Source organism: Panulirus ornatus, chromosome 7, assembly GCF_036320965.1.
Source record: "Panulirus ornatus isolate Po-2019 chromosome 7, ASM3632096v1, whole genome shotgun sequence".
NCBI lineage: Eukaryota > Metazoa > Arthropoda > Malacostraca > Decapoda > Palinuridae > Panulirus > Panulirus ornatus.
The window spans coordinates 34,106,796-34,119,056 of NC_092230.1; the positions used below are offsets into that span (position 1 = coordinate 34,106,796).

General features: G+C 40.9%; 1 protein-coding gene across 6 annotated transcripts in view; it reads left to right on the plus strand.

The window, feature by feature from the left end:
- The window catches only part of LOC139749509 (uncharacterized), a 130,047-nt gene extending 121,649 nt beyond the window's left edge, over positions 1 to 8,398 (plus strand). Inside the window, exons 6-8 of one of the 6 annotated variants that reach the window (XM_071663452.1) lie at positions 5,858 to 6,039; positions 6,458 to 6,543; positions 7,162 to 8,394. In XM_071663452.1, the coding sequence (XP_071519553.1) occupies positions 5,858 to 6,039; positions 6,458 to 6,494 (219 nt within the window). In that variant the 3' untranslated portion in view covers positions 6,495 to 6,543; positions 7,162 to 8,394. Of the gene's footprint in view, positions 1 to 5,857; positions 6,040 to 6,457; positions 7,056 to 7,161 lie in introns of those variants that run through there. The other 5 variants (XM_071663455.1, XM_071663454.1, XM_071663450.1 and 2 more) reach the window with 5 other exon arrangements.
- The last annotated feature ends 3,863 nt before the right edge of the window (positions 8,399 to 12,261 follow it).

Below are 12,261 nucleotides of genomic sequence, written 5' to 3' on the forward strand. Positions count from 1 at the left end.
GATCGGTGCCTGAATATGCAGTTGGGTGAAAGGCGTGCAAGGAATAGAGTGAATTGGAACGATGTGGTATACCAGGGTCAACGTGCTATCAGTGGATTGAACCAGGGCAACTGAAGTATCTGGGGTAAACCATGGAAAGTTTTGTGGGGCCTGGATGTGGAAAGGGAGCTTTGGTTTCGGTGCACTATACATAGCAGCTAGAGACTGAGTGTGAACGAATGTGGCCTTTGTTGTCTTTTCCTGGCGCTACCTTGCGCACATGTGGGGGGAGGGGGTTTTCAATTCATGTGTGGTGAGATGGCGACGGGAATGAATAAGGGCTGACAGTATGAATTATGTACATGTGTGTATATGTATACGTTGAGATGTGTAGGTATGTATATATGTGTGTGTGTGGACGTGTATGTACATACATGTGTATGTGGGTGGGTTGGGCCATTCTTTCGTCTGTTTCCTTGCACTACCTCACTAACTCAGGAGACAGCGACAAAGCATGATAAAAAAAGATAATATATACCAAGGATGTAAGACATGTGTATGAGTAGGAAGAGAGGAAAGTGATTGGTTCTTAGTGAATGTCGATTTGTGGCAGGGGCATGAGATGTCTCCATGGTTTAGTTTTTTATGGATGGGGTGGTTAGGGAGGTGAATGCAAGAGTTTTGGAGAGAGGGGCAAGTATGGACTTTGTTGTGAGTGAGAGGGCTTGGGAAATGAGTCAGTTGTTTTTCGCTGATGATACAGCGCTGGTGGTTGATCTGGGTGAGAAACTGCAGAAGCTGGTGACTGAGTTTGGTAAAGTGTTTGAAAGAAGAAAGCTGAGAGTAAATGTGAATAAGAGCAAGGTTATTAGGTTCAGTAGGGTTGAGGGTCAAGTTAATTGGGAGGTAAGTTTGAATGGGGAAAAACTGTAGGAAGTGAAGTGTTTTAGATATCTGGGAGTGGACTTAGCACTAGATGGAACCCTGGAAGTGGAAGTGAGATACAGGGTGGGGGAGGGGGCGAAGGAGCGTTGAAGAATGTATGGAAGGTGATAACGTTATCTCAGAGAGCAAAAATGGGTATGTTTGAAGGTTCAAAATAGTAGTTCCAACAATGTCATATGGTTGCGAGGCATGGGCTATAGATATGGTTGTGCAGAGCAGGGTGGATGTGTTGGAAGTGAAATGTTTGAGGATGATATGTGGTGTGAGGTGTTTTTTGATCGAGTAAGCAATGAAAGGGTAAGAGAGATGTATGGTAATAAGTAAAGTGTGGTTGAGAGAGCAGAAAAGGGTGTGTTGAAATGGTTTGGACACATGGAGAGAATGAGTGAGGAAAGATTGACAAAGAGGGTATATGTGTCAGAGGTGGAGTGAAGGAGGAGAAGCAGGAGACCAGATTGGAGGTGAAAGGATGGAGTGAAAAAGATTTTAAGTGATCGGGGCCTGAACATACAGTAGGGTGAGAGGCATGCAAGGAATAGAGTGAATTGGAACTATGTGGTATACCGGGGTCGACGTGCTGTCAGTGGATTGAACCAGGGCATATGAAGCGTCTGGGGTAAACCATGGAAAAGGCTGTAGGGCCTGGATGTGGAAGGGGAGCTGTGGTTTTAGTGCATTACACATGACAGCTAGAGACTGTGTGTGAATGAATGTGGCCTTTTTTGTCTTTTTCTAATGCTACCTCACTGGAGGGGGTGTGATGCTATTTCATGTGTGGCGGGGTGGTGACAGGAATGGATGAAGGCATCAAGTATGAATATGTACATGTGTATATATGTATATGTCTATGTATGTATATGTATGTATACGTTGAAATGTTTATGTATGTATGTGTGTGTGTTTGGGCGTCTATGTGAATATATGTGTAGGTGGGTGGGTTGGGCCATTCCTCATCTGTTTCCTTGCACAACCTCGCTGACACGGGAGATGGCGATTAAGTATGATAAGTAAATATAAGTAAATGTTGTTTTTTCTTTATTTTCTTAGTATATTCCTGATTCACATGTTAGTGAGGTAGTGACAGGAACAAAGAAAGAAAGGCCGCATCCGCTCACATCTGTACTTTAGCTTCTTGTGTAATACACCAAAAATTCAGCTCCCTGTCCAAAGCCAGGCTACATAAATCTTTCCATGGTATACAGTGGATGCTACGCATGCCTTGGATGTGTCCATTAATAGCACATCGACCTCACTATAACACACCATTGCAATTAATTCTATCGCTTGGATGCATTTCATCCTCCTGCATGTTCAGGTCCCAATCACACAATTTTTTTTTTCACTCCATCCTCCCATCTCTAATTTGGTTTCCCTGTTCTTTTTTCCCCTCCACTTCTGGCACATATATTATCTTTGCTAACCTTTCCTCACTCATTCTCACCATCTGTTCAAACAATTTCAACACATCCTCTTCTGCCCTCTCAACCATACCCTTTTCATCACCACACATCTCTTTTACCTTGTAATTACTTACTCGATCAAACCACCTCACACCACATGTTGTCCTCAAACATTTCATTTCCAGCATTCAGTGTACTCCACACAACCCTATCTATAGCCCATGCCTCATAACCATATGATATTGTTTGGACTACGCTTCCTCAAAACATACCCATTTTTGCCCTCCCAGATAATGTTCTCTGTCTCCACACATTTTTTAGTGCTTCAGAAACATTTGCTCCCTTCCCCACCCTATGACAGTTCTGCTTCCATGGCTCTTCACTCCCAGATATCTAAAACATTTCACTCTCTCCAATTTTTTTCCATTCAGACTTGCATCCCAACTAATTTGTCTCTCAAACCTGGTTAAACTCATAACCTTGCTTTTATTTACATTCACCTTTCATGCACACTTCCAAACTCAGTCACCAACTTCTGTAGTTTCTCACTTGGATTGGCCACCAGTGGTGTATCACCAAGAAACGATAATTGACTCACTTCCCAGGTCCTCTCATCCCCCACAGACTGCATACTCATCCCTCTCTCCAAGGCTCTTGCATTTACCTCACTCACCACCCCATTCATAAACAAATCAAACAACCATGGTGACATCACTTACTCCTGCCGCAAACCATCATTCACTTGGAACCATTCTTTCTCTTCTCTTCCTTTTTGTACACATGCCTTACACCCTTGATAAAAATTTCTTAATGCTTCTAACACTTACATCCCACACCATATATTCTTAAGACCTTCCACAAAACATCTCTGTTAACCCTATTATATGCCTTCTTCAGATCCATGAATGCCACATAAAAATTCATCTAATTTTCTAAGTATTTCTTACACATTTTTAAAGCACACACCTGATCCACACATCCTTTACCACTTATGAAACCACACTGTTGCTCCCCAGTCTGATGCTCTGTACATGCCTTCACCCTCTCAGTCAGTACCTTCCCATGCAACTAACCAGGTATACAGAACAGACCTATGCCTCTGTATTTTAAGCACTCACCTTTATTCCCCTTGCCTTTTTACAATGGCACTATACATGCATTCTACCAATCCTTAGGCACCTCACCATGATCCATACATGCATTGAAAATCCCTACCAACCAATCAGCAACACAGTCACCCCCTTCCTTGATAAATTCAACTGCAATATCATCCGATGCAGCTGCTGTGCCACATTTCATCATCTGCAAGGGCTTCACCATCTCTTCTCACCTTCACTAAACCAATCTCCATGACTCTCTCTCTTCACATACCATCACTGCTTTCTTAAATCTCACCCATGCCTCATTACTTGCACCTTTTGCCATTATATACTCAGTCTTTCATGGTATTTCTTCACGTACGTCTGTATTTCTTGTATTTCCATTTCGGAATGACAGAACAGAAGAATTTGTCAAGGAAGGAGTGCTCATCCTCCTTGAAGGTTCAGGCTTGGGTGTCTAAATGTTTGTAGATGTAACCATGATGAGAAGAGAGGAATATAAGGGAGTGGGTGTGAAATAGGAGATATTTGGGGAACCATTACTGGCATGTGCAAAAGATGCATGTAGCATGTAAAAGGTGGGAGATGGGCAGATAAGAAAGGGTAGTTAGTAGTAGTATGAAGTAAAGTTGCAAGTGAAAATGAAAAAAGAGGCAATTGTGCTTTACTTATAAGGAAGGAGTACAAAGGACGAGGGAATGTACAAGAGAAAGTAGCAGGTGGTAAGGGGATTGAAAAAGAGATCAAATTAGAGTTTGGGTGAGCAATTTTCAGTAAAGCTTTAGAAGGAGGTTGATAATGGTAAATTGTGTGAAAGGGTATTGAGTGATAGGGTGAAGGCATGTACATAGCATCAGGCTGGGGGAGGAGCAATGTGATATCAGATGTAGTAGAGGATGTGTGGATCAGGTGTTTACTGTAAAGAATGTGTGAGAAATACTTAGAAAAACAGATGGATTTATGTATGGCATATATGAATGTGGGAAAGTCATATGTTAGGTTCGATAGAAATGTCTTGTAGGAGGTTGTAAGAATGTATGGTGGGGGAGGAAAGCTGCTAGAAGCAGAGTTTTTATCGACATTGTAAGGCTTATTCATGTGTAGGAAAAGAAGAGAGTGAATGGTTCCAGGTGAAGGTTGGTATGTAGCAGAGCTGTAATAATGTTACTGTATTTGTTCAATTTGTTTATGGATGGGGCGGTGAGGGAGTTAAATGGGAGTCATAGAAAGATGAGCGAGCATGTAGTTGATGATGAATGGGAGGGCCTGGGAAGTAAGTCATTTGTTGTTTGCTGATGATACAGCACTGTTAATGGATTTGAGATAGAAACTGCAGATGGTGACTGAGTTTGGAAGAATGTGTGAAAGGAGAAAGTTGAGAGTGATGTGAATGATAGCAAATTATTAGCTTTAGTAGGGTTTAGGGACATGTTAGTTGAGATGTGTGTTTGAATGGAGAAAAACTGGAGCAAGCAAAATGTTGTAGACATCTGGGAGTGGATATGGAAGAGGAAGTGTCATAGGATGGAAGAGGGGCACTGAAGAATGCGTGGAAAGAAAAAACTTTATGTGGGAGGGCAAAAATGGATATGTTTGAAGGAATAATAGTTCCAACAATATTATATGGATGCAAGGCATGGGTTATAGGTAAGACTGTTTCCTGGAGGGTGGTTGTGTTGGAAATGTTTGAACAATGTGCAGTGTTAGGTGGTTTGATCGAATAAGTAATGAAAGGGTAGGAGAAATGTGTGGTAATAAGAAGTGTTTGAGAGAGTGGAAGAAGTTGTGCTGAAATAGCTTGGACACATAGAGAGAATGAGTTGGCGAAGGTTAACAAAGAGGATATATGTGTCTGAAGTGGATGGAACAGGGAGCATGGGGAGACCAAATTGGAGATGGAAGGATGGAGTGAAAAAGATTTTGAGTGATTGGGGCCTGAACATGCAAGAGGGTGAAAGGCATGCACTGAATAGAGTGAATTGGAGCATCATGGTATACTGGGTTTGCTGTGCTTGCCAGTGAACTGAAACCAGAGTGTGTGAAGCATCCAGGGTAAACCATGGATGGGTTTGTGAGGCCTGATTGTGTTATAAGGAGCTGTGGTTTTGGTGTATTACTCATGACAGCAAGAGAATGGATGTGGACAGATGTGCCCTTTATTCATCTGTTCCTGGTGCTACCTTGTTAACGTGGAAAACGGTGACCAAGTATGAAAAAGATTATAATAATGATAATAATAAGAATGATTATAATGATAATTACAATAGTATTGGTATAATGATACTAAAAGTATACACTCAGAAAATGGTGAACACGTATGAATGAGGTAAAAAGAATAATTTTTGTGATATATATATTCTTCATTTTTGTTCCCTATTGAATTATATGTTTTACTATTACTGTTAGTTTAACCATGATAATTCTTTTCTGTAGGTATCTGCACGTAGGCAGGTTGTTGGAGGAGTTGTTGGCAGTACACAAGCCAGTGATGGGCAGTTGAGTAGGGAAGAAGTTGAACGCCGCCTTGCAGCTAGACAACCCATGAATGATTTCAACACCACAACAGTTTCCCTCACATTGCCCAATCAGTTATTTTCTGATAATATTATGGAGGGGTAGGTAGAGTTTATGTAATATATTTATATATCAAGAATGGAAACTTGTATTGCTTTGTTGAGATATTTTTTTGTAGTATAGTAGCATTTAAAATCCTGTCTATACTCATTTTTCTTTTGTATGTCTGATGTGCCATTTTCAGCTATATGATAAGTTGGTTCATAGTGCCTCCTTTTACTACTACAATCACTGAACATCACCTGACTGTGATATATGAGTACTTCATCTCTCACTTTTTCAACCTCTTCCTTTGTAACTTTGATTTTTCATAGATAATCCACTTTCTTTTCCTCATAGTGACACAGACTTCTTGAGTAATAACTTGAAGCTGGAGTTGACTTGGATTTTTGTTTGTATACTTTGCATTCTATGCTATAAAGTTAATTTGTGTAATTCAAATCAATTTCATACTCACAGCTGTGCCAAGACAAAGTCTCTACCAGCTGATGATTAGCTGATACAAAAACATCTTTGACTGCCTCTGCTAAGAACATCCCTAAACGGTTGGCTAATCATTAGTTCTTTCTGGATTTTAATGCTTTTGGATTTTGTGCTTTTATGCTTCTCCCTTCTTTATAATTTTCTTTGTGATTATTTAGCACAGAATATGATTTATCATTCATGGTAGCTATTTACCTCCTTTAAGTATATGCAGTGAATCATTTGAGATAAAGTTTTATCATATGTTTGAGGTATGATTCACAAATTATTGTAGATTTAGTATTGGGCATATGAGAATGTACAATACCAGAAATACTTCGAATTTCATAGTTAATGCCTCTTTTTCATTATGGTTAAGAAACCAGTGGTCTATTCAAGCTACCATAGGTAGATGATATTCTACTGTAATTGGTTGCATTATTTGTTTTGGTATTGTTTTCGAGAAATAACAGCCTGTTGTGGGGTTATGATATTTCTGTAAACTCCCTTGATTTCCTGCTGCACCATTTTTTCTCAGTCATGGATAAGAGAAATGTGATGGGGATATAGACTATATTAAAGGCATCAATCATAAGCCATATTATTTTTTAACTTTGTTGAATTTTTTGTTGATTCAAGAAGACAGTTTATAATAAGTCCTTGAATCCTGAGGACTTTGATTACTTCTTTCAATATTTCAGAGATTTCATGGAAGAAGAAGTGGAGACATCACCAAGCAACATTGAAGATGATGTCACGGTTGACAACTATGACTGATAAGCTTGATATTGATTACCCCTTTTATATGTTGCTTGTGAAGTTGCTCTTTATTCAGTGTAATTCATATATTTTTTTTTCCTATTTGATTGCCATTTCTTGCTTTTGATAGGTGTTGCCAGAACAGACGAAGAAAGGCCACATCTGTTCATATCCATTTTCTAGTTATCATGTGTAATGCACCAAAACCACAGCCAGGCCCCACAGATCTTTCCATGGTTTAACCCAGATGCTTTGTATATATATATATATATATATATATATATATATATATATATATTCGTATGAGTCCACGGGGAAAATGAAACACAATAAGTTCCCAAGTGCGATTTTGTGTGATAATCACATCATCAGGGGAGAGACGAGAGAAATATAACAGTCAGTTGATATACAACAAAGAGACATAGCTAGGCCACCATCTGGTAAGCATGTTTACCAAATGGCGTCCTAGCTTTGTCTCTTTGATGTATATCAACTGACTTATATTTCTCTCTTGTGTCTCTCCTGATGGTGTGATTATTACACAAAAGTGCGCTTGGGAACTTATCGTGTTTCATTTTCCCCGTGAACTCATAGGAATATCTTGATCACGCGCAAAATTGTGATCCTTTCCAAAATATATATATATATATATATATATATATATATATATATATATATATATATAGGGGATAGGGGAGAAAGAATACTTCCCACGTTTTCCCTGCGTGTCGTAGAAGGCGACTAAAAGGGGAGGGAGCGGGTGGCTGCAAATCCTCCCCTTTCTTGTTTTTTTTTTAATTTTCCAAAAGAAGGGACAGAGAAGGGGGTCAGGTGAGGATATTCCCTCTAAGGCCCAGTTCTCTGTTCTTAACGCTACCTTGCTAACGCGGGAAATGGGGAAGTGATAACAAGTAGTGGTGATGTGAGAAGGAGATGGAGTGAGTATTTCGAAGGTTTGTTGAATGTGTTTGATGATAGAGTGGCAGATATAGGGTGTTTTGGTCGAGGTGGTGTGCAAAGTGAGAGGGTTAGGGAAAATGATTTGGTAAACAGAGAAGAGGTAGTGAAAGCTTTGCGGAAGATGAAAGCCGGCAAGGCAGCAGGTTTGGATGGTATTGCAGTGGAATTTATTAAAAAAGGGGGTGACTGTATTGTTGACTGGTTGGTAAGGTTATTTAATGTATGTATGACTCATGGTGAGGTGCCTGAGGATTGGCGGAATGCGTGCATAGTGCCATTGTACAAAGGCAAAGGGGATAAGAGTGAGTGCTCAAATTACAGAGGTATAAGTTTGTTGAGTATTCCTGGTAAATTATATGGGAGGGTATTAATTGAGAGGGTGAAGGCATGTACAGAGCATCAGATTGGGGAAGAGCAGTGTGGTTTCAGAAGTGGTAGAGGATGTGTGGATCAGGTGTTTGCTTTGAAGAATGTATGTGAGAAATACTTAGAAAAGCAAATGGATTTGTATGTAGCATTTATGGATCTGGAGAAGGCATATGATAGAGTTGATAGAGATGCTCTGTGGAAGGTATTAAGAATATATGGTGTGGGAGGAAAGTTGTTAAAAGCAGTGAAAAGTTTTTATCGAGGATGTAAGGCATGTGTACGTGTAGGAAGAGAGGAAAGTGATTGGTTCTCAGTGAATGTAGGTTTGCGACAGGGGTGTGTGATGTCTCCATGGTTGTTTAATTTGTTTATGGATGGGGTTGTTAGGGAGGTAAATGCAAGAGTTTTGGAAAGAGGGGCAAGTATGAAGTCTGTTGGGGATGAGAGAGCTTGGGAAGTGAGTCAGTTGTTGTTCGCTGATGATACAGCGCTGGTGGCTGATTCATGTGTGAAACTGCAGAAGCTGGTGACTGAGTTTGGTAAAGTGTGTGGAAGAAGAAAGTTAAGAGTAAATGTGAATAAGAGCAAGGTTATTAGGTACAGTAGGGTTGAGGGTCAAGTCAATTGGGAGGTGAGTTTGAATGGAGAAAAACTGGAGGAAGTGAAGTGTTTTAGATATCTGGGAGTGGATCTGGCAGCGGATGGAACCATGGAAGCGGAAGTGGATCATAGGGTGGGGGAGGGGGCGAAAATTCAGGGGGCCTTGAAGAATGTGTGGAAGTCGAGAACATTATCTCGGAAAGCAAAAATGGGTATGTTTGAAGGAATAGTGGTTCCAACAATGTTGTATGGTTGCGAGGCGTGGGCTATGGATAGAGTTGTGCGCAGGAGGATGGATGTGCTGGAAATGAGATGTTTGAGGACAATGTGTGGTGTGAGGTGGTTTGATCGAGTGAGTAACGTAAGGGTAAGAGAGATGTGTGGAAATAAAAAGAGCGTGGTTGAGAGAGCAGAAGAGGGTGTTTTGAAGTGGTTTGGGCACATAGAGAGGATGAGTGAGGAAAGATTGACCAAGAGGATATATGTGTCGGAGGTGGAGGGAACAAGGAGAAGAGGGAGACCAAGTTGGAGGTGGAAAGATGGAGTGAAAAAGATTTTGTGTGATCGGGGCCTGAACATGCAGGAGGGTGAAAGGAGGGCAAGGAATAGAGTGAATTGGAGCGATGTGGTATACCGGGGCTGACGTGCTGTCAGTGGATTGAATCAAGGCAGGTGAAGCGTCTGGGGTAAACCATGGAAAGCTGTGTAGGTATGTATATTTGCGTGTGTGGACGTGTATATACATGTGTATGGGGGGGGGTTGGGCCATTTCTTTCGTCTGTTTCCTTGCGCTACCTCGCAAACGCGGGAGACAGCGACAAAGTATAAAAAAAAAAAAAAAATATATATATATATATATATATATATATATATATATATATATATTTTATTCATTTATATTTGTTATATTTTGTCACTGCCTCCTGCATTAGCGAGATAGCACAAGGAAACAGATGAAAGAATGGCCTAACCCACCCACATAAACATGTATATACATACACGCCAACACATGCACAAATACATAAAAATACATTTCAATGTATACAATCATATACATACATAGACAAAAACACATATATACATGTGTAGATATTCATACTTGCTGCCCTCCGCTATTCTCGTCTCCACCCCGCCACACATGAAATGGCACCCCCCTCCCCCTGCACACGTGCGAGGTAGCGCTAGGAAAAGACAGCAAAGGCCACATTCATTCACATTTAGTCTCTAGCTGTCATGTATAATGCACCGAAACCACAGCTCCCTTTCCACATCCAGGTCCCACAAAACTTTCCATGGTTTATCCCAGATGCTTCACATGCCCTGGTTCAATCTATTGACAGCACGTCGACTCTGGTATACCACATCATTCCATTTCACTCTATTCCTTGCATGCCTTTCACCCCACTGCATATTCAGGGCCCCAATCGCTCAAAATCTTTTTCACTCCAACCTTCCACCTCCAATTTATATATTATATATGTGTGGAAATAAAAAGAGCGTGGTTGAGAGAGCAGAAGAGGGTGTTTTGAAGTGGTTTGGGCACATGGAGAGGATGAGTGAGGAAAGATTGACCAAGAGGATATATGTGTCGGAGGTGGAGGGAACAAGGAGAAGAGGGAGACCAAATTGGAGGTGGAAAGATGGAGTGAAAAAGATTTTGTGTGATCGGGGCCTGAACATGCAGGAGGGTGAAAGGAGGGCAAGGAATAGAGTGAATTGGAGCGATGTGGTATACCGGGGTTGACGTGCTGTCAGTGGATTGAATCAAGGCATGTGAAGCGTCTGGGGTAAGCCATGGAAAGCTGTGTAGGTATGTATATTTGCGTGTGTGGACGTATGTATATACATGTGTATGGGGGAGGTTGGGCCATTTCTTTCGTCTGTTTCCTTGCGCTACCTCGCAAACGCGGGAGAGCGACAAAGTATAAAAAAAAAAAAAAAATATATATATATATATATATATATATATGGAACCATGGAAGCGGAAGTGGATCATAGGGTGGGGGAGGGGGCGAAAATTTTGGGAGCCTTGAAAAATGTGTGGAAGTCGAGAACATTATCTCGGAAAGCAAAAATGGGTATGTTTGAAGGAATAGTGGTTCCAACAATGTTGTATGGTTGCGAGGCGTGGGCTATGGATAGAGTTGTGCGCAGGAGGATGGATGTGCTGGAAATGAGATGTTTGAGGACAATGTGTGGTGTGAGGTGGTTTGATCGAGTAAGTAACGTAAGGGTAAGAGAGATGTGTGGAAATAAAAAGAGCGTGGTTGAGAGAGCAGAAGAGGATGTTTTGAAATGGTTTGGGCACATGGAGAGAATGAGTGAGGAAAGATTGACCAAGAGGATATATGTGTCGGAGGTGGAGGGAACGAGGAGAAGAGGGAGACCAAATTGGAGGTGGAAAGATGGAGTGAAAAGGATTTTGTGTGATCGGGGCCTGAACATGCAGGAGGGTGAAAGGAGGGCAAGGAATAGAGGGAATTGGAGCGATGTGGTATACAGGGGTTGACGTGCTGTCAGTGGATTGAATCAAGGCATGTGAAGCGTCTGGGGTAAACCATGGAAAGCTGTGTAGGTATGTATATTTGCGTGTGTGGACGTATGTATATACATGTGTATGGGGGGGGGTGGTTGGGCCATTTCTTTCGTCTGTTTCCTTGCGCTACCTCGCAAACGCGGGAGACAGCGACAAAGTATAATAAATATATAAATATATATATATATATATATATATATATATATATATATATATATATATATATATATATATATATATAATATTATCCCTGGGGATAGGGGAGAAAGAATACTTCCCATGTATTCCGTTCGTGTCGTAGAAGGCGACTAAAAGGGGAGGGAGTGGGTGCCTTGAAATCCTCCCCTCTCAATTTTTTTGATTTTCCAAAAGAAGGAACAGAGAAGGGGGCCAGGTGAGGATATTCCCTCAAAGGCCCTAGTCCTCTGTTCTTAACGCTACCTTGCTAATGCGGGAAATGGCGACTAATATGAAAGAAAGAAAGATATATATATATATATATTATTTTATATATTTATTATACTTTGTCACTGTCTCCCGCATTAGCGAGGTAGTGCAAGAAAACAGACGAATGAAT